The sequence below is a fragment of the Ascidiella aspersa genome, chromosome 5 (assembly GCF_963924565.1).
Source record: "Ascidiella aspersa chromosome 5, kaAscAspe10.2, whole genome shotgun sequence".
NCBI classification, from domain to species: Eukaryota; Metazoa; Chordata; class Ascidiacea; order Phlebobranchia; family Ascidiidae; genus Ascidiella; species Ascidiella aspersa.
The window spans coordinates 26772884-26795162 of record NC_139451.1 but is presented as its reverse complement, the minus strand read 5'-3'; the positions used below and the strand labels follow the sequence as shown (position 1 = coordinate 26795162).

General features: G+C 37.3%; 1 protein-coding gene across 1 annotated transcript; it reads right to left on the bottom strand.

Moving 5' to 3' along the window:
• Positions 1-4241: 4241 nt before the first annotated feature.
• Positions 4242-21075, bottom strand: LOC146145686 (pancreatic triacylglycerol lipase-like). Its single transcript, XM_083390651.1, has 11 exons — positions 20982-21075; positions 16641-16818; positions 15082-15187; positions 13609-13734; positions 12311-12422; positions 10129-10325; positions 9493-9681; positions 8523-8619; positions 7275-7389; positions 5847-6026; positions 4242-4335 (listed from the first exon to the last, which is right to left on the bottom strand). The coding sequence occupies exons 1-11, from the start codon at positions 21073-21075 to the stop codon at positions 4242-4244; spliced, it is 1488 nt and encodes a 495-aa protein (XP_083246777.1).
• Positions 21076-22279: the final 1204 nt, after the last annotated feature.

Sequence of the window (22279 nt, the reverse complement as noted above, 5' to 3'; positions counted from 1 at the left end):
TACGTTTACACCTTGGTTAACCCTCTTGACTTTGACCGACTGCTCCACTAAACTGCGATTTGATCAAGGTTGATTAAAGTGTCCAACCTCAACTTAAGGCGACAATATGCAACCGCCATTACGTAACTGGTTTATTACATCCTGCAAGCCCTGAAAAAATATTACGCGCCTGCCTGAACGCCGAAACACTGTTTCTGCAGTAACCTTAACATTTAGGCAATTCAAAACCAACGACCTTCTCGTTGAAAATCGATAACTCGATATTGCAGACCTTGTGCCAATCACATTACCCTCACATCAACAATCCCAGGCGAAAATCATATTTATAATCCGTGAATGGAAGCGATCACGAACCGACGGTCCCAGATGCCAAAGCTTTTCAGCATTCAAAATGTGGTAGCAGTATTACTACTACACTATCCCTAGCTGCCTTTGTCTGGTTTTAAGAGGGAAATACGCCGACCTGTAACTAGCCAACACAGTGCAGCGCGGGTGACCCTTTATTCGTAACTATGCCATTTAAACTCAAATGTTATCGAAGTTTTACTGTTTAAAGGCAAAATGCGAGCCAGTCATTCTGATAAAAATCGGTAGCAGTATGACTGCACTATTCCTGGCTTCCTTTGTCTGGTTTCAAGGTCGAAATACGCCAGTAACTAAGCCATTTAAACTCGAGTTTATCCAAACTTTTACTCTACATAATCTCTATTAAATGCAAGCCAGTTATTCGGCATATAGACATAGGAAAGCGAAGAACTTACTGAAACATTTTTTTTTTACTATGTTCACTGGCATAGACCTGTTGCAGCCTTAGGATAAACTGCAGGTCCTGGTCCACGTGGTATTCTAGCTGCCTGGAGGACAAGCCTCTTAGCTACTACCTGTCCTACAGTCACACACATTGACTAACGTTCAACTGTGCATGGCGCGCGTCGCTAGGCTGCCAGCATTCCCAAATGGGTCGTACACAGCCACTAATTGCGGCCGACAATTGACTCGCTGCGTTTAGAAGTCAGCAAGGTAAGTAGTGCCTTTTTATAGCGGCTCACCGAAACCGCAAGTCGAAGAGCATGACTTCGTCCCCTGCTGCTGCAACAGCTACAACTTTGCCAATGCAAGGCGCGCGCGCTGTATTTAAATAGCTGATGCATGCGCAAAGTCTCTTTATCACGTCACCGCTTGACGCTAGCACGTGATCGCGCGACTGTTTCCTGACTGCGCGTCGGGCGGCGTGCCAATTAATTCGCCGCCTCGCAAATTTGCCCGCGCAACAACTTGCAGTGTCGCACCTTAGCCAGCTGTTTTGGGGGCTGGAATGGCGAAACGAATTGCATGCGACGTTTCTGTCGCACCGTTTTGACTGCCACGCAAGGGCAAAACCACTTTTGCCCCAACCTCAAAGCGATCAACCTTTTGAGGCAATAGGCAGTTTTAATTTACTTCCAGGCGCTTGAACCGCCGCACACTTTTAGCCCTGGAAATTGTTTGGCTGCAATCTGTCGCTATTTTGCAACTCAGATAATTTGGAATTGAATTTTTTGCGTCTTAATCCCGAAAAATCAAGCGGTTATCTCAGCGTTCTTGCCTAACAAGTGCTTTTATCATTTTTGTTACAAATCCTACATTTGAGCAAACAAAACATATATCTTAATGTTTTCTGCTTTATCAGGTTGTTTGTTCTATGACAGCTCAACTCGGTGACCGTAAGGTCCTTTCGCTGTCCTTGTGTTACACTTTATGCCTATTTTTCAATGTTGCAAAGATGCACAACAATAAAGGAATCTTCAATTTTCTATCCTTTTCCAAGTGTGCAACAAAATTGGAACTTTTTTTGGGTTCCGTGTCCGTGTTTTTTTCGCTATATTGCAAGCAAAATCTGATGCCTTACATGGGAACTAGACAACTATATGTAGTACTCGTACATCCACAATTCTACATTGTATTTGTGTGTCCAGAGATTCAAAAAATGGTTTGTCGATAGACCTTTTGACTAAGCCTTCTTCCGCTTACAGATATGATTTGGTGTCACAACCTAAATAAGTCAGGAGGTATTTTATGCTATAGTCACCTATACAGCTTTTAACAGCCGGCGGCATCCGAACAGAAAACAAGCCTGCCTAGCTCTAAATAATTTACGAGGTGAATTGGCTGCGTTTAGTTCTGCTTATTCGACCGTCACCACTTTTCGCTCAATTGACAGCTGTGTTTCGGCAGGAGTCAAGTTCAAAAGCTATATTTCTAGAACTTTATTTTTGCTTGCATCGACTTAGAACGTTGACTATAAATTGGTGACATGCCATACATTATAATGTCAAGAGGCAAATATGCAAAATTATATACGTGTTTAAAAATAAATTCTGTTTAACTTTGTACGAAATGTGAAGTTACTCTTATGGTGTATATACTGAAGGCTGTAATCGGAACAAAGCATTCATTATTTCGCTGAACGTTTAGGTTTCGTTGACAATGGTAATGACGTCATTCGGTATCGGATCGGACTGGCGTTTTGAATTCCCATTATTGGACATACCTGATACATATAAACTTTGTTTTCTGTAGGCTATATATAGTTTTTCCTTTAACAAAAAGTAATAGCATTCAAAAAACTTATTTTTTAACAAAGCTTTTTTGCAAAGAATGATTGTGAAACAAACGGGCCTAACGTTGTAAAACAATAGGGATCACGCGTTCGATGCTCTAAACATCTAAAGACTAAATTATTTATATACTTAATATAGACTTATAAACGATAGTTGCCGACCTGGTGTGCCATTTGGTAAACATTATGTCATAGGTTGGATACGCCAGTCCCGATTATTTTGTCAACGCCCTGACGAATATTGCTTTGCACCTAAGTCACCTTTCAGCCGTTGGCCGCCAGCGATAGTTAATGAAGTGGACATTAATCAATCATGCATACCTATATTGCATGTAGTACACGCGTCAACAAGTCATTACCAGTATAAAGCCTGTACATTTCGACAAGCTTTGATGTACATTGCACGGGCTCGGCTGACCAACCTAATATACACAAACGAGAACGCAAGATGCCCTATTTGGTTGAAATAGAAGTGTTTTAAACGAGTATTTTTGCATGCCTTAAATCCCAGTCGAATCATATAAAAAATAACATAGTCCAGTCTAGCTTTTCGCAAAAACTAACTATTCAATTCCTAGTCCAAGTCACCAGTTCCCCAATGCAAGTCCCATTTATGATAGCAACTCAACTTCAAGTCAATTCATTAAAAATCAAATGTTAAACTATTAGAATTACATTTGCCCTTCTATAAGCAACACCTTAAGTAAAATAACAAAAACGCAATATAAAGCGATCGAACTGTTTTACGTGTGAAAATTTAGATGAGTAACCCATTTTTGCTAAATAAAATTAGTAAAACACTCCAATTTAACACAGGTTATTTCCAATTCAAAGTCATCTGAACATAGTGATTTAAGTGTACTTAAATCAAGACATTGATTTAAGTTTTACAACAATGCCAGTGCCCACCAATATTCTCAGGAGTGTCGAAAAAATAAGAACAGTAGTCGTTTAGGCGAGCTTCATTATTCTCGGAAAGTCCATAACTTATAGCTCAGCTTAGCTACAGTTTACTTCCTAAACTATTGTAAAATGTCAGACTCAGAAATAGAAGATTTTTGATTGTTTTGTTGGAACATTCGAATTTATTAACAACCTTAACTTTTTACGTTTACGCCTTACGCCTTTGTATACTGCATGAGCAACCATAATGTATTAAATTTGATTGATAGCCACATTTGTCTAATTTTAAATTTTTAAATCATGTGTCACTGTTAAAAGAGATTTTTTAATTGTTAAGTTTGACAATATTTCGCACAACCTCACTCCATCAGGTTAAAGTTTGATTTGAAATTTTATTGTTCAACAGTGCCAGCCAATATCCAAAGTAAGTCACTTCTTCACACATTGCTTAATTTTATGTAAAACGCAGTATTTTCCTTTTTTACAAAATTCTACATACTTGCATCGGACATCGGGCATGTCACTTAAAAATCAAACCGGGTGATTTACTATTTTTAAACGATCCAGGTTTAAATCTTAAAGTTTGCTAGATGATTCGTTCGCTGTCCTTAAAAAAACCTGTAGGGTTTCTTTAACTCTGACACCTACAACACACTGACACCAGCACCATTACCCTTCGTTTATTTCGACATAGCGATTCTACAACGCTAAGTAAATCGGTTGGCAACTGTATACTACGTTAGACATTGCAGCTATCTCCTTCTGCTATTTTGTAAAAGGAATAACGGACAAGCTCATCCATTTTCGTCAGCTGGTCTTGGCGGAACACGTACCTGGCAAAATTTGCTGATGTTAATTGCTAAGTGAGTGTCGGTACCTGTATCGCAGTGTTTTTTTAAGGTGTTTTGGGGGACCGAAATTCTGGACTTGCAACTTTTTGGTATTTAAATAAAACACTTGCGGTCTCTTAAAACTACTTAGCGGTCACCCAAACCAAACCTTAAAACAAAACCTGCCTGTATGTAACACCGGTTATATTTGGAAATTGGGTGCTATATTGTTTGTTTTAAACGTTTTTTACTTTTGTAATAAAAATTTTAATTTCGCTTGTTGTAAGAAATGTAAGGCATAAATTTAATAAAATGTAATGTATAAATTTAGTTAGGGGGTCGAAGTTACTAAATCGGGTTTTTACATCCGTGCTTCACAACCTGTGGTACAAACAAGCATGCGCCAATGCTTTTTTAGGGTTGGTAAGCGAGCACCGTACAGCTTTCAGGTCTCATTTGGAGTTTATTCAAAAAACAAACAACAATTCTAAATAAATTCTGGTTAAAATTATATTCTTTACTTTTCAAAATATTCTCATTTAAAATCTAAATACTGATAAAAATATTTGTTTGAAACAAGATGGTACCCAGGGACTGCGTAAAAGCCATTATAGGTCAAACGCGGCTAGGAAGGGTTGAGAACCACTGGTTTACACGATGAAAGATTGCACGTTGGTCACCCTGTCCTACCATCTTAACGTTGAAATGTCTTTGCCAGTAATAAAGATTAAACTAAGCCGACAATTAGTTTGTTTGGATGTTATATGATAAATATATTTCGCTACTTGGAGCGCCATCCACCCGATTCGTTAGAAATTAGCGCATTTCTAAGCAAAAAGGTTTAATTAGGGCATCCAAGGGGGGGGGGGGGGAGTCTGACTTTTAGACCTTGAGGTCGTGGCAATGCACTAATTTGGACCTTTAGGTAAACTCCCGGCGTAGATAAATTAAAAATATTCGCTGAAAATTCACAAACGTTAACAAAAAGTGTGAGATAGAATTAATAAGGCTTGACCAACCCTAACCCAAACGCTAACCCGAACCCTAACCTAAATAATGTGTGTTAATAAGACAGTTTTTCGTCCATGGTATATGAGATTGTTACGTCACGAATTGAGGTATTAGGACCTAAAGCGTTTAGGTAATTATTAAATCAACGCACGTCATTTGAGTCGGGGTGCTGGTTAACGTTTGGGTTTGGGCGGGTCAAGTATTATTAAACTTAGTCTTCTTATGCAGATTTGTTAAGTCAAATTAGTGCATTGTCCAAGACCTCAAAGTCTAAAAGTTGGAATTTTTTATCCTTTAAAAGCACTAATTGTCGTAGACCTTTTTGCTTAAAACTGCACTAAGTTCTGACGGATCGAATGCACCATCAGTATCCGAAAACATATTCCTCTGCCAGGAATGTCATTTTAGAGCCGCATTGCGCTGACTAAAAAACAGCGCCACCCCTTCCTAATAACGTAATTGGTGACCCCGACTCAATACACAGCGTTGCGTAAAATGCTTACCATTTCTGCTTGTCGTTAATCCAGATACAGATTTCGGCGGCTTCAATGTGCTGTGACGTAGCTGTCCACTCTGTCTGTTCCCAAAGTAACTTAACTCGGTAGAGATCTGCCGGCAGAGTGTTGTAGTTGGTGAAGTACACATACGAGTTACTGGGTCGCAGATCTAGCGAAACTGATTCGCTGCAAAATAACATAGGGTTAAAAACCGTTTGATCAGCCGATGAGAAAAAAACTGAGCTATAGACAAACTGGAAAAAGATGTTTGGAAAGATGATGTTAAGTTTGGAGAGGTTGTATTGGTTAAGTCTAAACCTCGCAAAAGTGAAAGTATTAAAAAGTCAAGAACTTTAAATTTTTTTTTCATGACAAAATTTTTTGCAGATGTAAAAGGGTTTAAGAAAAAGTGAAACAAATAAGAAAAATCATGTTTTTTTTTCTTCAAATTGCTTCAAGGCGTGTTAAAATTCCTTTTCTTTGGCCTTTAAGACAGGAAGTGTATATCTGCAGTTCTATTTGGACGCGTTCATGAAATGCTGGTTCTGTGTTTCAACTAAGTGCGCCCTAAACGTAATTTAATTAACAAATCAGTCTGTCCTGTTTTATAACTGGGTATCGAACTTAGAAATTCGATTTTTTGCCAAATAAATCAGCGACTATATTTACTGTTCGATTAAACGCAGAAGAGAATTTTTGCTCGGTTTTATTCAAGCTTATGTAGTAGTTTATACGGCAGAAGTACAAGCACAACTATTCTCAAAATATTTTTAACTTTTTTTTAACAAATGTAATTCCAGTCCACGTCATCAGTTAACGAAGACTTGAGTCGTTTTTCAAACAAAACGCCTAGTCCTTGTCATAAGTTGTATCAAATTTCGACGCTGCATACATGTTTTAAACAGCGGCAACAAAACTAAGTTCGGGAGTTAATTTTTTTAGCCCGAATAATAATTTATATTTTTAATGAAAAAGTTTATAACCAATTAAAAGTTTCTTAATTTTTGTCGGTTGCAAACGTAAACTAAAAACAATTAAGTTTTTAAAAAGAGATTAATAAATCTCAGTATATAAATTTTTATGTTTGTCCAAGTTAATTTAATCAAACGAATATGGTTGGACACAAAATTTTATTTCCGTCTCGCGATCTTTTATTTCTACAGTTTTCCGACCGTTTTTAATAAGGTTGAGTCATCCCAATCTGGAAATCCACGCGAAGTAATAAAATATTGAACATACCAACTGTCAAAGTCAGCAACTTAAATCATTCGGCGTGATAATTTATTAAATCAAAATATATATTCTAGGGGTGAAAATGGTAAGAAATATTAGCGCCCATTTATTACGTTAAAGCACATCTCAAAAGGTTTAAATTTGCGTGTGTCTTTAATTACGACCTTAACTTAAAGTGCCTTTCTACTCTTTCCAACTTACTCGCTCATTTGCCTTTGCTCGGAGTTTTCATCGACTCCGTACAGTGATACGTGGAGTGTTCCCTCCACCGAATCGCCATAACTTGACAGAGAAACCTTAGTGTACGTCATGTGTTCTGTCGCAGAAAAAAAAGCGGATTAGATTTTGCTGTTGTACACCTGACTCTGCTTTCTGTATTGTAATGCTCGTGAGTTTTAAATAGAGCTGTCAGATCTTGACATTTTATTCCTATGCTGACACCCGATATTTTGGGCTAAACAAACTGCGCTCCGATATGATCCAAAGCCAAATAACGTTTTTCGTCTATGCCCAAACAAGCAAACTAGATGACAGCGAAACTCTCAAGTTATGTTATTTAGGTTATTAGGCCCAAACGTGCTTTTCCACAGTTAGATGTGCATTGTTAAGGCAAATTTGGATAATCAGTGGTAACCTAAAAAGTACCTTTACACATTTCAATGTAATCAGTTTTGCTTATTTTATCGTACTATAGTGACGTCATTAGTTATACCAGGGGTCGCAAGTGCCTTTATTGCGTTAAATAGACAAAATTATTTTAGAAGGAGACGCGACGCATTGAGTGAAAAAAACATATTTTTCGATATAATGTCGTATACCAATATTATTTCGGGTTAAGATTGGCGTTTATCTTGTTTCAAAAGTGTTACTAAAAATACAACGGCCTTAGGCAAACAGCCGAGTCGAAACCGACAATAATCTATAACTTTACCAAAGGAAATGGAAACCAAATCATAAGTGTAACATGAACGTAAGAGCGGAAAATATAACTGGGTAAAGAGCCTTATGCGGCTCGCGATTCGCGTGTTGGCCACCCCTGCGTTATACGACCTGAAGGATTTCCGTTTTGCTTAAAAGGTTGGGTATCGATAACAGTGCTTGTTTAACTTTTTTTAGTTTTGCTCACCCCTAGCATCTATCTTCAGATTTCATTCACCCTTGTCTTATGATATGATAAGACTATCTCGTCTATACATACCAGCACAAAATTACTTAGGTTGTTTCGATTTTTGTTAAGATCAACTCAAGCTAAGTTTAACCATTGCAAATCTACAATTGATCGAGTCCGGGGATATAAAGCTACAAAAGCACAAAACACAGTCACCAAATGCTCGCAAGATATCATCTATTTCTGACGGTTCACCCTTATTCACCCTTTTTGGTTGGTTCAACCCTGCAAAAATTTTATTCACTAATTAAAAAACACTGATCTATATAACATATACTAACGGCAATAATCGTCCTCGTAGCTCGTCTCAAGGAAATGGTTGGGTGAGGATCCACCAACATCTTCTATTGTTGCCCAATAACCCATCCTGGGACATTTCTGTAATAAACGAAACATGGCTGGTTGTCAGGACTGCGTTGATTTTCCTTGCCTAGTCAGGCCTACACTTCAATTCTGATTTGGCCGACTGATTTAGATAAGAGCTTTGTGGAAGCGCCCGGTATATTAGTAACAGTATGACGTAATCGTTGGCCAGTAGGCTACCATTCGACGCCGGCAAGATTAGATTGCAGTATAAAACATTGGATCGATGAATTAACTGACATACACTTAAGTTACTGTTTTTTTTTCTATTGAAAAAATTACTTGGGGAGTTGAGATGAAGTGTTTTCATATTGCATTTTATATATAATTCGGTTATTTATCTAAATTTTTGCACATTAAATAATTTGTTTTACAAACGTTGCGTTTATGTTGTTTTTCAGTTGAGTTATTACATTTAAATACTAAAAATATTTATATACTAAAATACAAACTTCAGTCATATTTGAATACTAAAATGCAAACAGATTTTGAGCCCAAGCAAAACAACGGCGAAAAATATCCTTTTAATTTATTTAACCTTGCTTATTTATTTACCATTTAAAATGAGGAATTGATGGGCGATTTTTTGCGAAAAATAATGGATATTGGTATCGATATAAAAGTAAAGTATCTGAACTCTAAAAGAGTAGGTTTACTATGCAAGGTTCTGTAATGTAGCTTGATAAGAAATTGCAAAGCCAAAAAGATCAAGTAGATCTACATTAACTTGATTATTTAGACGTTTCGATACGAGCTTGTATCAGCTTCAGTTAATGTTCGATTTACTTGACCTTTTGCAAATGATTGAAACGATTTACTCATCCTTTGCAATTTATTATCTAGCTACAATAAGAGTAGGCATAAAACTTGACTAAACTCAAAACTCACGTTATTGGGGCACTGCAGGCATGCGCCAGACTTGTATTGGTCGAAACCGCCGCAAGGGTTGGCATAAAATGGACAGCTGGACCTGATGCTTTCGATGAAGTACTCAACTGCTCGTATATGATTGCAGGCGACGAGGTTCGTGACCCCTTCTACAATGCCATCTGGGTCCAGGATCGTCGAAACGAGGTTCTTAGAAGCGAAACAAAGCCTTGGGTAAAGCTTATTTAGTGTTTTATAGCCTAAATGAAGATTTGAGTTTTACAACTGGTACATATTTTGTGAAAAGACAGATTTCACCAGAATTGAGTTGCATGGTTGGTAGTTGTGCGTCTATGCCTTCGTGCAGAACTTGATTTAAAGAAAACTAATGTATTTCAGTATATTATCACCGAATTCATCAATTTAAGTAAAATAAGCTGCAATACTTTATTTCATAAAATACCCTTTTGGTTTATTTTTATTATTAAACATATTTTAGACTGAGATTAGTAAGTACATGAATATCACACAAAATGATACCTACTTCTCTATGGGCTTTGATATTCTTGTTACATCTTACTGCAACCTCCAACCATTATGTTCCACAATTTTAAAACCCGTATTTGGTTACTTCAGTATTTGGTTTTATAATCGTACCTTGTCGCATCCCGGCTGTTCGAGTCCATTGTTTGGCCAAAAGTCGACGTGGCCCGATATATCGCTGCTGCCCATTCCAAGGCCGGTCGTCAGTTTCTGTGCGTCAGAGTGGATGACGTCAACGAAATCGGCGTCGGTCGAGTCCAACCGCACCTCGAAGGGTGTGCCCACGAAGTAAGGCCCGGCCGGGTCCAGGCCTAGAAAACACGGCGCCAAACAGGTAAGTCTTACGGTTGTGTTTAGTGGTGAAGGTTGGAGGTTGTAGTAAGACGTAATAAAATATCAAAGCCCATACAGAAGTGGGTATCATTTTGAACGTTTCAAATCACTCTTAATTCATTTTCAACAGTTGAAAAATGAATAAAGGTTTTTCGAAACGTTCAAAGTGATACCTACTTCTGTATGGGCTTTGATATTCTTATTAAGCCGAAACGTTTTAGTTTACACTGCAAAAAAATTTGAGGTTGTAATAATCCACCTCTGTAAAAAATGGTGTTAAATTTCACCATTATGTGAAAAAGGGTGGAAATAAAACTCCTAAGCGTGGAATTTTCACCAACACCAAAAGTATGAGATTTATAGCGAGGAAATTTCCACCCTGTGATCCTGAAAACCCGGTGAAAGTCAAAGTGAAAGAGTTGCCTCCAGAATTGTGTTCCGGTAAAAAAATGTTTGCAGATAAGCCGTATACTTTTAAGGAATGTTGTTATTTCACAAAGGCTTTTATTGATAAGGCGACACTGCTATTTCCTTGACTGTATTTAAACCAAGATTCCAATTGAATATTTTATCTCCCAATTAATGATAACCTTAGGAAAACTAAGTTAACTAAGATTAATTTTATTGCGCATACCGTTATGGCGTAACGTTCTGACGGCTTTCGGGGAAATTTTCCATGCGTTACGGGGAAACAATTATCCTAATTTCACCCCTTAGTTATAGGTGTGGAATTGATCGTTTTTACCTGAGAGATTTTTTTATTGTTTTTTGTTAAGACTTTTCTAAAAGTCCGATTCTCTTTGCGTTCTGTAGATTTGGTCACAAATCCCCGCTTAATTGTTGAGTAACTTTGTCAGACCATGATTTAAAGAGCGACATGTTATCTTTACGCTTTGTTTTTAACTGGTAGCTTTCAATCCGGTGGGTAGTTCTACTTACAGAAGCAATATTATTATAGCTGTGCAATAAAATATTTTAAATATGTATATGCAAACTATTGGAACATTCTTATGTTGAGTGATCATTGAATAATTAAAATCCACTCCTAATTCGATTTAGTATTATCATTATTTTTTTAGTAATAGGCGAGAGATTTACACACAAACGACATGAATGTGGGTGTAGCAAGCAGGGCTGCGGAGTCAGAGTTGGCGTCGGGACTTGAGAAGTCGGTTTGTTTTGCTGGAGTCGCACTCGGGACTAGAGTAAGACCACGTAAACTACCCAAGTCCCGAGTCCGACATGCGCATGCGCAGTACGAAATTTTAAAACTAATATGGCCGCCAACTGGAATTGTAAAGGTGGAATATTTTCCAACCATTTATTGTGAATGAATAATTTATACGACACCCCTATAGATGGATTGATGAATATCCACGTTATTTTGGTTACGCAAATTGGCGAAATACAGGTTGTAAAGTCAGCGCCGGACTCTGGGCTTGACGAAATCGTACATTTGATCGGAGTCGGACTCGGGTTTATTTTTTGTCCGCAGTCGGGCTTGGGTTATTTTTACCCGAATCTGCAGTCCTGGTAGCAAGCGCGCACAGGTTGGTTTGAAAAATCCGACATTTACGAATCTTTGTGGGTCGCGTGCCACAGAACGATCCTAATATTTTGCTCGTGAAAAGTATGAACAGGCCGTGTCAAAACTGTCTCTTCTAAATACAACAAACGCTTTACTTTTACACCTTATATGCGAAGTCGATTTTTTTTTCTTGTCCATTTTGTGGCCTGGTGAAAATTATCAACACTCGAAAGTTTCTATATAGTTCGGTGAAAGTGCTTTATAAGGTTTGAGTCGCTAGAATGGGTTGTATACTGTAGTCTTAAACCTCTGCCCCAAGGTGCACACCATTAAGTACAAGAACAAAAATCACTTTGTAAAAAAAAATCTACTTGTAAAAGAAAATAACTGCGTATTTTGCCGTTGTTATGTGTGCAAAACACTAATTCGACTTACCTGTAATTCGTGCAATTTTTGGAGATACCAATGCTCCAAGATATCCACTTAGATGGGCACCCAACGAGTGACCGATTGCATGGAAGTCACTTGATTGCATGTTAAATGTGGCCTAAACATTGAATATATAAATACGACGTTAGTTGCTTGATCTTAATCGAGTTAAACCTTTGTGTCATGCTATTTTTAGCTATATAGTAATTATTGTTAAACGAGAACGTTGTGCTTAAATTAGAACCTTTCATTAAATGCTAGTGCTATAAACAAGTTATTTCAAATGACTTAAGCCCAAGTCAGTTCTTTTGCAAAAAATAACGAGTCAAGTCCTGTTTATTAGAGCAAGTAAATTTAAAGGCAAGTCAGTTCTTAAAATTCAAGCGTTAAACTATTAAAATTTGTAAACCCATCGGATTATAAAACAATTACTGAACAAACGAATAACAAACATGCAACTCGTTTGGGGTGCCATTTCTAATGCTCAAGGGTGCCGACAAATAGTTGTGTGTCATTAAGAATCTGATTTTTGCTCAACTCTTACAATTTTTTGTTTAAAATTAGAATGGAAAATTCAATTATAACTTCCTACGATGTGTAGAGTTGATTAGTGTTGTTCAAGATCCGTTTGTTGTGACAATGGAAAAATCGTGTAGGGGTGCCGCAATTTATTTGTAATTTCTGAGGGGTACCGCAAGCCATGAAAGGTTGCGAACCACTGTAAATGGCTTACCATTCAACAGTTAATCGAAAAATTTAAAATACGTGGCAATTCAGATGAATGACGTAGATCAGTGGTCGGCAAACTTTTTTTGTCGCGGCCCAAAGTACTCTTTTCAGAGTTATGGAAACCCACTACATAAAACAACTACTAAAACTGACGGATTCAGGATATTTAGTTTTAAGTTAAATATAACACGGCCCCTTGGTGCCCAAAACACTGCCATATCATGATGTAAAACATACTATAAAACGAAGAACATACGCGCGTAGCGCGATATTCTTTTTTCAATTTCATACAATTTAAGTTGGCCAAAAATATAGTTCGACAGGCTCCCAGGACCACATTTGGCACGTGAGCCTTTCAAGCCGAGCCAATTTAAACTTCTATGCCATACCAACTTTTAAAATGAAGTGCAATAAATGTACGACTATTACGCGGCCCACAACTACACTATAACACCAAGCTATTCAGAAGTAACTCGCGACCCACTACAAATGGCTCTGCGGCCCACATTTGGGCCGCGGCCCACAGTTTGCCGACCACTGACGTAGATCATATAGAGAATAATAATCCAATTTACCTTCAAGTTATTGATAAAAAGTGCAACTTCAGCGGCGACAACCCGGATATCTTGGACACTTTGTGCGTAGTTTATTTGAAAAGATCCGCCAAACCAACCGACTCGAATAACGTTCATATCCTCCACCTGAATAATTGCGAACAAAAAGTATTTTAAATGATTGAACTCCAGGATAAACCTTTTAAAAATACAACTTAAGGACAAAGTGAAAATTAGAGTTAAAAATAATTTTTTGGTCTGAAATGCACTCTTAGATGAAGCCTATAGTTAAATATATTATCACTTACGATTTACTGCAAGTCTTCGTTAAGAAAAATTTCTATTTTATTACAGGAAATGTTATTTTTAACCTCAGCTAGTCTTGCAATTTTTCACTTAAGTTTTGAAAAGCTATAGTATATATATACGTGAAAAACATTGATATAAAGTTATCCATTTTAAATTTCAAAACAAATTTTGCGGACCGGTGGACCTTAAAAAATCAAAGTCAACTCAAAATGAAATTACGAAAGAAGTATGCATCTCGTTCGGTTTTAAAATTTTGACAAATGGTTAGGCCTACAATTCGTTAAATGATCGTATTTGTCTTGCTTGTAAAATGAATTGTTTCTTAAAACCGGGTCCATCTTTTAAAGAGGATTTTGTACCACACTTTTTCGCGGGCTCACTTCAGTCTGAATTTTATGCAATGAGTTTACAGCTGGTGCGGGCAACCTTTTTCTTTTCGCGGGCCAAAACAACTCGGAAAGGTCTTTTAATTTTAGCTGTGCAGACTTTACGCATCTTATAACAACCGCTATGAATCAAGCATGGAACTGGTGTTTTGCAATTAAAAAGGGGTGATTAACTGTACATGTTACACTCGATGCAGGAACAAGGTTTTGCTAAATTTGCTTTTAAGTTGTAGAAATTAGAGATAGACCGATTTCACTTTTTTAGACCGATACCGTTGCCCGATTTTTTACAATTTTTCAACCGATATCCGATACCGATACCGATTTTTTTATATACCTGGGAAATGTTCAAAACTTGAATTAGTTGAAAATGACATCCAAATAACGTTTATACCTTTATTAATTATTAAACTGTAATTTTGCATATTAACTTGGCGTAATGCTAACACCAAATTGGTTTATCAACAATGGGTAAGTTGTTTGTTGTACAGGAAAAATTATAATATACTTTTGTCCTAAATTATCGGCCAAAATAAACCGATATATCGGTCTATCTCTAGTAGAAATAGCCAATAATATGTGACCCCGTGCCCAGCGGATGATTAACATTGGCCACCCGAATGCCGTAGGTCGCCCACCCCTGGTTCACAGCTTACGAAAATTGCCCGCACGCAAACCTAAATTAAAGTAGGCGGGAGTAAATCCCATGTTGTCATAATACTATTGTTTTTATAAATTTTACTCCTTTTGGTATTGTTGCTCTTTAGGTCTTATTGTGTGTTTCCCCGTGTTCTCATACCGCAAGAAGGTTGTCGCTCATTTCATGCATCCAAAGGGTCTCGCCGTTTTGGAAAAATCCGTGGATAATGAATTTCACTGGCTTTTGGGGGTCGAAGCTGGTTGCACTGAAATCACAGGAAAATACCTTATTCTTGATTATATCTGCGGTCTTTATTTCAATGAAACTTGTTGTGTAGCCTACCAAGTGATTCCCAAACTGCGTGCCGCGACACACTAGTGCGCTTCGAGAGTTTGTAAAGTGTGCCGCGAAACGTTTGGTCATTTCGGAAGAGAGAGTAATATTGTATTACCAACAGGCATACACGCAAGCATTTAGACTTAAATACGCACTATTCATTACAAATTATTAATTTTTAGACATTATTAATTTTAATATTAATTTTTAGACATTTTAGCAAATTACTAATTTTTAGACATTTAGATATCGTGTGTTAAGGGCGATTGTAAAATTACTCTATGTTGTTCTGTTAAAAGTGTGCCGCAAAATAGTTAAGATTTTTTTAGTGTGTCGCGAGCCAAAAAAGTTTCGGAAACACTGTTGTATACAGTCAGTTAATAATATAACTGATAGCTACACGGGCTTAGCGGCGAAACAAGTCTTTCATTTAAAGAAATATTTGTTTTTTTGCATGAGTAGCGCAAAAGTAAAATGCATTTATTTAAGTTTTCAGCCTAATTTCTTTAAACACATTCCTAGCTATTACAAAAGCCCGAGGGTCGCTTGGTGTTAGATACAACCAATCACAGAAGAACACATCAAAGTGCTGTAAAGACTCAAGTACCATAACTTATTGGCTCCATGTCGGATTTCATTGGGCAAACTAACTTGATTTTACCTAAGTCAATTTGCTAAAAGAATAAACTTGAACTTAGGTAATCTATACGCAAATGACGGGCTTAAATTTAAGCGCTTCAGATTAAAACATTCCAATAAACTTGGTTTATTTAACAATATTAAGTTTTTGTACGTTTAACATTTATTTTTGAAGTTCATGACGTGATTTGGGTTTGGCTAGTTATGGAATTTTCTTTGATTTGTACTTGGGTAACTAACGTGTGGTACGTGGTACGTGACTTAATTGCTCTTTGTTCAAAAATAATTGACTTGGATCGACGTTATTTCGCAAATGACTTGGCTGACACTTCAGTTGTTTCAAAGCGACTTGATTTTAACACTGGTAGATTTAAACTGTCAAAAAATGACTGGAATATATGTTGTGCAGTTTAAAACTGATAAACACATATACAAAGGTTCTAAATCTCCCCTCCCCTTACTCAAATTGTTTATTTCTTAATTAATGCGTACTTACACACCACATGACCTTGCTACATTAAAATTCATGAAATTACTAATAATACAATGCAAACAATATGTAAGACCGTTTAAAAAAATACAAACAGCCGTTTCACACTTTATTGGAATTAAGTACTTTCATTTACAATTTGCCTTTAAATTTTTGCCACCGCTTACACACACAAATGCATAAACTATCTTACTTTGAATTTCCTAATAATATCAATCTAACCATGTGTTTATTCGACCGGTCATTTTCTTACCGAAGAAGTTCCATGTCTCTGTTAAAAACCGTTCTGGCCTTTTCTGATCGGGTGTCCAGGTAGAACTGCGTGTTGATCTTTTCAGGCGGGTCTGGAAAAGCGTTGCCTGGACGCTGTTCGGTTCCTGACCATGGTGGATCGTTCGTAAAGCATCCCAGATCATCGTAGCATCCATCAACTAAACAGAAATCAATAAATTTACGCGAAAAATATATTAGTACAATAGTCGGCATACGTTTTTTGTCGCGGCCCAAAGTATTTTTTTCAGAGCTATTGAAGGCCACTACATAAAACCACTACGAAACAGTGGCGGAATCGGGATATTTTTTGTGAGGGTGAAAAATTACACAGCGCCTTGATGTCCAAAACACTGCCATGGCATAAAGTACTTTAAAGCCAAGAATATACGCGAGAAGCGCGAAACATTTTCGTTTTCATATAGTTAAAATATGCAAAAAATATAGTTCGGTAGAATCTAAGGACGACATTTCCTTTCCAAGGTGAGCCAATTGAAAAATTCTATGCCAGAAAAATTATATTCTTTTTTAATAAAGTGCAATTAATGTACGGATTGTACGCGGCCCCCAACCTAACACTAAACTTTTCAAAGGTAACTCGCGGCCCACTAAAAATGGCTCTGCGGCCCACAGTTTGCCGACCACTGTATTAGTACGTCCAAATGTGTAAAGTTATCACCGTGCACTGATGTTCCTATGGTAGTTTATGATTATTAGCACCTTTACCATCCTAGTATCGTAAGGTTATCAATACTACCACTTAGCATAGTGCATCGGCTATGATACACCCTGATGATCTCAGCTGGTATTTCATCCAAATGTCGGTTAACAACTGTTTCTAATCTACAAGAACGATTTTTATTTATTGATAATTTGTCAGGTGGAATTAATTCAATATGGTGGAAGTGAGGTGTACAACAAATCTCCCGAGAACTTCCACTGTCTTCCGTCCATGCCTCACTCGCCCATTCCAAGAGATCAACTGAGGGATGCTCAATTAGTAAGTAAATTCGCGTGGAGAGCCAATTAAACTAAATAACAGTATCGTACTTATACAGTATGCTGAGATGTACTTTTTCAAAAAAAAAAAACGATAAGGTCAAACGTACTGCTGATGCGATCAGATACCGAAATACGATAGAAAAGGAATAGTCAAGAAGGCAAAACTATTTGAGATCCGTAAAATCAAATGCATTCTTACTAGCATAGGATTGGGCCACCAAGGCCGCAATAACAAAAAGAATCATCTTTAGGTTGCACATGTATAGTTTCCCAACGTCCGGGCACTACGTTCCACAATCTAGGAATAGTAAGTGTATGTATATTAGAATAATTTAACGAAAACATCGCATAACTCAAAATTTTTTTTTTTTTCTGAATAGCGCTATAGGACGACGTATAGGATCACGAGGTCACGTTCCCAAACCATATTTTAGCTTTACAGTTTTGCCAAGTTAATATTTATATTAATCAATTTAATTACAAATATTCGCAATCCGCGTAAATGATTTCGTCTTTCAAGTTTGAAAAATTTAGCGAGAAAATAACGGCTTTATTAAAACTAAAAAGTTATTAAAATTTTTTTACAACTTTTCTGTGTGATATTAAACGCTGTGGCCGTTTGCAAATTACATTTGCTGCCAAATTAATCCAGTTTTTACCTAAGACGTTTGCGAAATAATAAGGTATTTGTAATGTGTAACACGAAACCACTTTACAACTTGCTAAATTGAACTAAATAAAATACGTTTTCTAATGCATGCTAGCCACATCGTAAGATTTATTCAGATTCGATTTCAGTTGTACATTTGACGTATTTTATAACACCACGAATTGTCGTAACCATGTGACTGCACCCTAAGCCGTAATCCGAAACCACTGACTGTTTCAAAATGTCGCCTGTGCTTAAAGTAATTTCAGGGGTGCCCCGAAAAGTATAAAAAAACGCCAACCTCGTGTTAACACAACAACGACGTCGTTGAGATAAACGCGAAAAGTTAAGTCTCATATAGTCTTTTTTTTTCGAAAATGTATTAATAGATCGTTGTGTTTGCCGAAACATATGCTACCGCGCCACAATATTCCCACCACAGATAAACTCCGTGTGTTTGTATAGTTTGCCCAAGTTGCCCGATGAAGGTCTCATGAGATGTGGAAAAGTATTTCTCATTTTGGGCTCCATTACAAAGGTGTTTTTGTATATTTCCAAGTATGTACAAAACGCATAAAAATTGACAAAATTACGTGCAGACTAACATTTATAAATACTTAGCTTAAAAGAATGTTTTCAATTACAATATTCCAATCGATGTTAAATGTTCACCAGAAGCAAAGCTATTACAAAAACCACTCGGTATTTTCTTCTAGCAAGTCAAGGCTAGGTTAGCAATATCTATAGCGTATATCAGTAATTCTCAACCTTTTATGGCTTGCGGCACCCCTCAAAAATAATAAATAGATTGTGAACACCCCGACTGAAATAAGTATATTACTGAAATGTCACTATAAATGAAACTGGAACTGCGCAATCAACTTAGAACATGTAGGAAAATGTCATTTGACAAATGGTATCTAATCGTACACTATTTATATTAAGAAGCTTCACAATTGAGCATTAGAAACGGCACACCAGGGCGCCGCGGCACCCCGATGAGAACGACTGGCCTATATGGTAGGCCTACGGTTGATACACGACCCCGGCCATACTAAATATATCAACGTTCGTACACTAATTATTCGTCAGTAATTTAAATATTAAATGGTAGCCATGAATTTCTTATTATGTCAAACTACATGGCAAAACGGGATCTAGTATAACGTTTGGAAAAACCGTAATATTGAAAAGTGGAGCAAAACTATTGATGCATGAAAGTTTGGGCGACAGGCCGAGTGAAGATTAAAATGTACCCAAAAACGTTTACCTGCAACTGCCTCGTATCTTAAATGTAGGCGTGAATCAACAAAACAAGCCTTACTTCTGTCCAATAACGGTCTGTTGTGTTTTCCCGTTATTACGGCGCACCACCGCTTGTATAGGCTGAAACGTGACAAGCCCTAATTCCATGTTTGCACGGCAAATGGTACGACAAGGGTACATTGTCTTTGCGGGCACTTTTCTCTCTTTCTTGGTGTTTTCAACTTCTGCGGAAAGTTGGTCACAACTTGGCAGCAATGAACTATAGTTTGGTTTTATTTTTGTCGCAAAGATTTTTGACAAGTTGGTTTGATGCAAATTTTAAAATACCCAACCTACTTATTCTGACAAATTGTTTCGTGAAAAAGGAAATCTAATTTTATTCCGAAAATCTTTCTTTCTTTACTTGCTTCTGTTTTATTAACGTTGCATGAAACAGCACTTGCAACTTTGACGTTTCTATGTTATACGTCACGTTATTAGTGATTTTGCGCTGCAGAACCCTGGTTTTACTACAGTTTGAATGTATTAAAGCAGGGATGTCCAACATTTCATTATAGTGGGCCGCATTGACACTTGAAATAATTTAATGGGCCGCAGAACCTAAGTTTCAAGATTAAGTATTGCTCTAAAGAGTTATAACGGGCCTTGAGAGTTATATATATATATATATATATATATATTTACCCATACTATACTATTAGTGCGCCCCTAAAAGCTGACTGGTACATTTTAATTAGGCTAATATTGAAGGTTTAAAATACTTCTAGGGGGTAAAAATGACTAGCGGGCCGCACAAAAATTTCAGACGGGCCGCAATGTGGCCCGCGGGCCGCAGGTTGGACATCCCTGTATTAAAGGGTTTCATAATCAAGATGTGTGCTTTGGCAAAAATTTTGTGTTCAATACGGCCATTGACGTATTGGGCGACTGGTATAATTTTGTTCGGTTACGAAGACGGTAACATTCCAGTGTTGTTAAAAAGTCATTTCAACATGACTTGAGTCCCAGTCAAGTGGAAGGCCAGGAGTAACAGTTTTGAGTGCCACATGTTAAATTATGTGTCAACGGAAAACGCGGAGAGATAATTGTAGGTAAAAGGTCAGGTCTGGAGTGAAGAGGCTAAAAAAGCTATTTGTGCGATAAAGCAATCGCGAAAAAAAGGTGAAAACGGCACACATACAATCAAGAATATTTTTGGGCAAAATGTATCCTCAAGACAGAGCTATAAAATAAGGTTTACAAACGCTAACTAAGGTTTACAAACGTCGAAATACGGTAAGGATAAAGCAACAAAGATAAGGCGCTTGGCCGCGTAACAGAATAAGCAAAGATAAAAAAGTACCAACTCATTGCAAACATTTACCTGAAGCTGTTACGCAAAAGGTGGGCGTGTATTTAAAGACGCGCCTTTTCTCTGTCCAATAACAGCCTGTTCTTTACTCCCGTTTTTACCGGGCCCAAACCACTTGTATGGGTTGATCATGACAAGTGTAACTTCCATAGTTACACGACAAAGGTTATACAAGGATGTACTGGCTGGGAAAATATATGTTTTTATATGAACATTATGGACACTAAACAGGGCAAAAACAACTTTCACGATAGTTTCGTATTGCAAAAATTGCCAAAAATTCAATTTTTGCTGAAGCACACTGCTATCATTTAAAATTTTAGGCGTTGATGTGAAAGTTTGCCCTGTTTGCCATCGTGAGTATGTATATGTCTACAAAGAAAGATAATTACCACCAGAAATTTATTATGTGACTGATTACGGCTGACGTTTTCTAAAATTAACCCATTTAAAATTTGGGCGCTTCACAGAAAAACTTTATGTTTGAAGACCTCCCGACATGTAAACACCGTTAAAGAACAGTTGCGCCACAAGGTTGACTATGTTTGAAGTGGAAGCTTACTGCTACCATTTGAACTTATAGGCGTTGATGTAAATCTGTGCCCTGTGTGCCAAATTATATAAAGCATGTTGACCTAAAATGACGTTTTTTTTGGAAAAAAGTAGACCTATAGTAACATTTACGCCTTTTTTGCATACTAGGCTATACGTTTCATATAACACTTCATTTTAACATAGTGAGAAGGTACTAATTCTAAGTTTATATATATAATACACCTTAATCCATCGCAGACCCACCGAATCTGTCGACCAATCATGCAAGCAGGGCAGGTTAAAAAAACAACTAGCCTACAGTGAGGTTTGAACTCAAGCCCTATGGTCATACCGGGATCGTCGCTCTACCAAACTGCACAGGCTTAGGAGAGCAAAGCGAAAAACAACCATAACGCCAATGCCTTCCACATTCTGTTAGTACTAGCAACACCCTGTTGAAAGGGTCTATAGTAGTCGTGAGTTCGAACCTCACTGCAGGCTATATATATATATATATATAGTGCTGAGGCAAACGGCTTGAACGGCTTATGTTGAAAATAATAAATAGAGAGTTATTCGAAAGGCTTCATTAGTCTCTTACATGTTCTTTATTATACCTTACTCCAGTGCTTTTCAACCTTTTTGCTGGAGTAGAACCCTATGGAAACATTCCACTGGCTCGAAGAGCCCCAGTTCAATAATTTCACTGGCTCGAGGAACCCCAGTGTAATAAAAACACCTCAATTAGCTAAAGAATTTAGAAATTGCGGAACCCCTGGACTGTACAAGCGGAACCCTGGTTGAAAACCACTGCCTTACT

Excerpts from the sequence above, each read along its gene's own strand:
- LOC146145686 (XM_083390651.1), bottom strand. The coding sequence starts at position 21,075 with ATGGAAGTTACACTTGTCATGATCAACCCATACAAGTGGTTTGGGCCC. Across the intron at positions 10,326-12,310 it reads AAAAATTGCACGAATTACAG|GCCTGGACCCGGCCGGGCCT; the intron begins GTAAGTCGAATT and ends CGTGTTTTCTAG. Across the intron at positions 4,336-5,846 it reads ATTAACGACAAGCAGAAATG|GTACGTGTTCCGCCAAGACC; the intron begins GTAAGCATTTTA and ends AAATTTTGCCAG.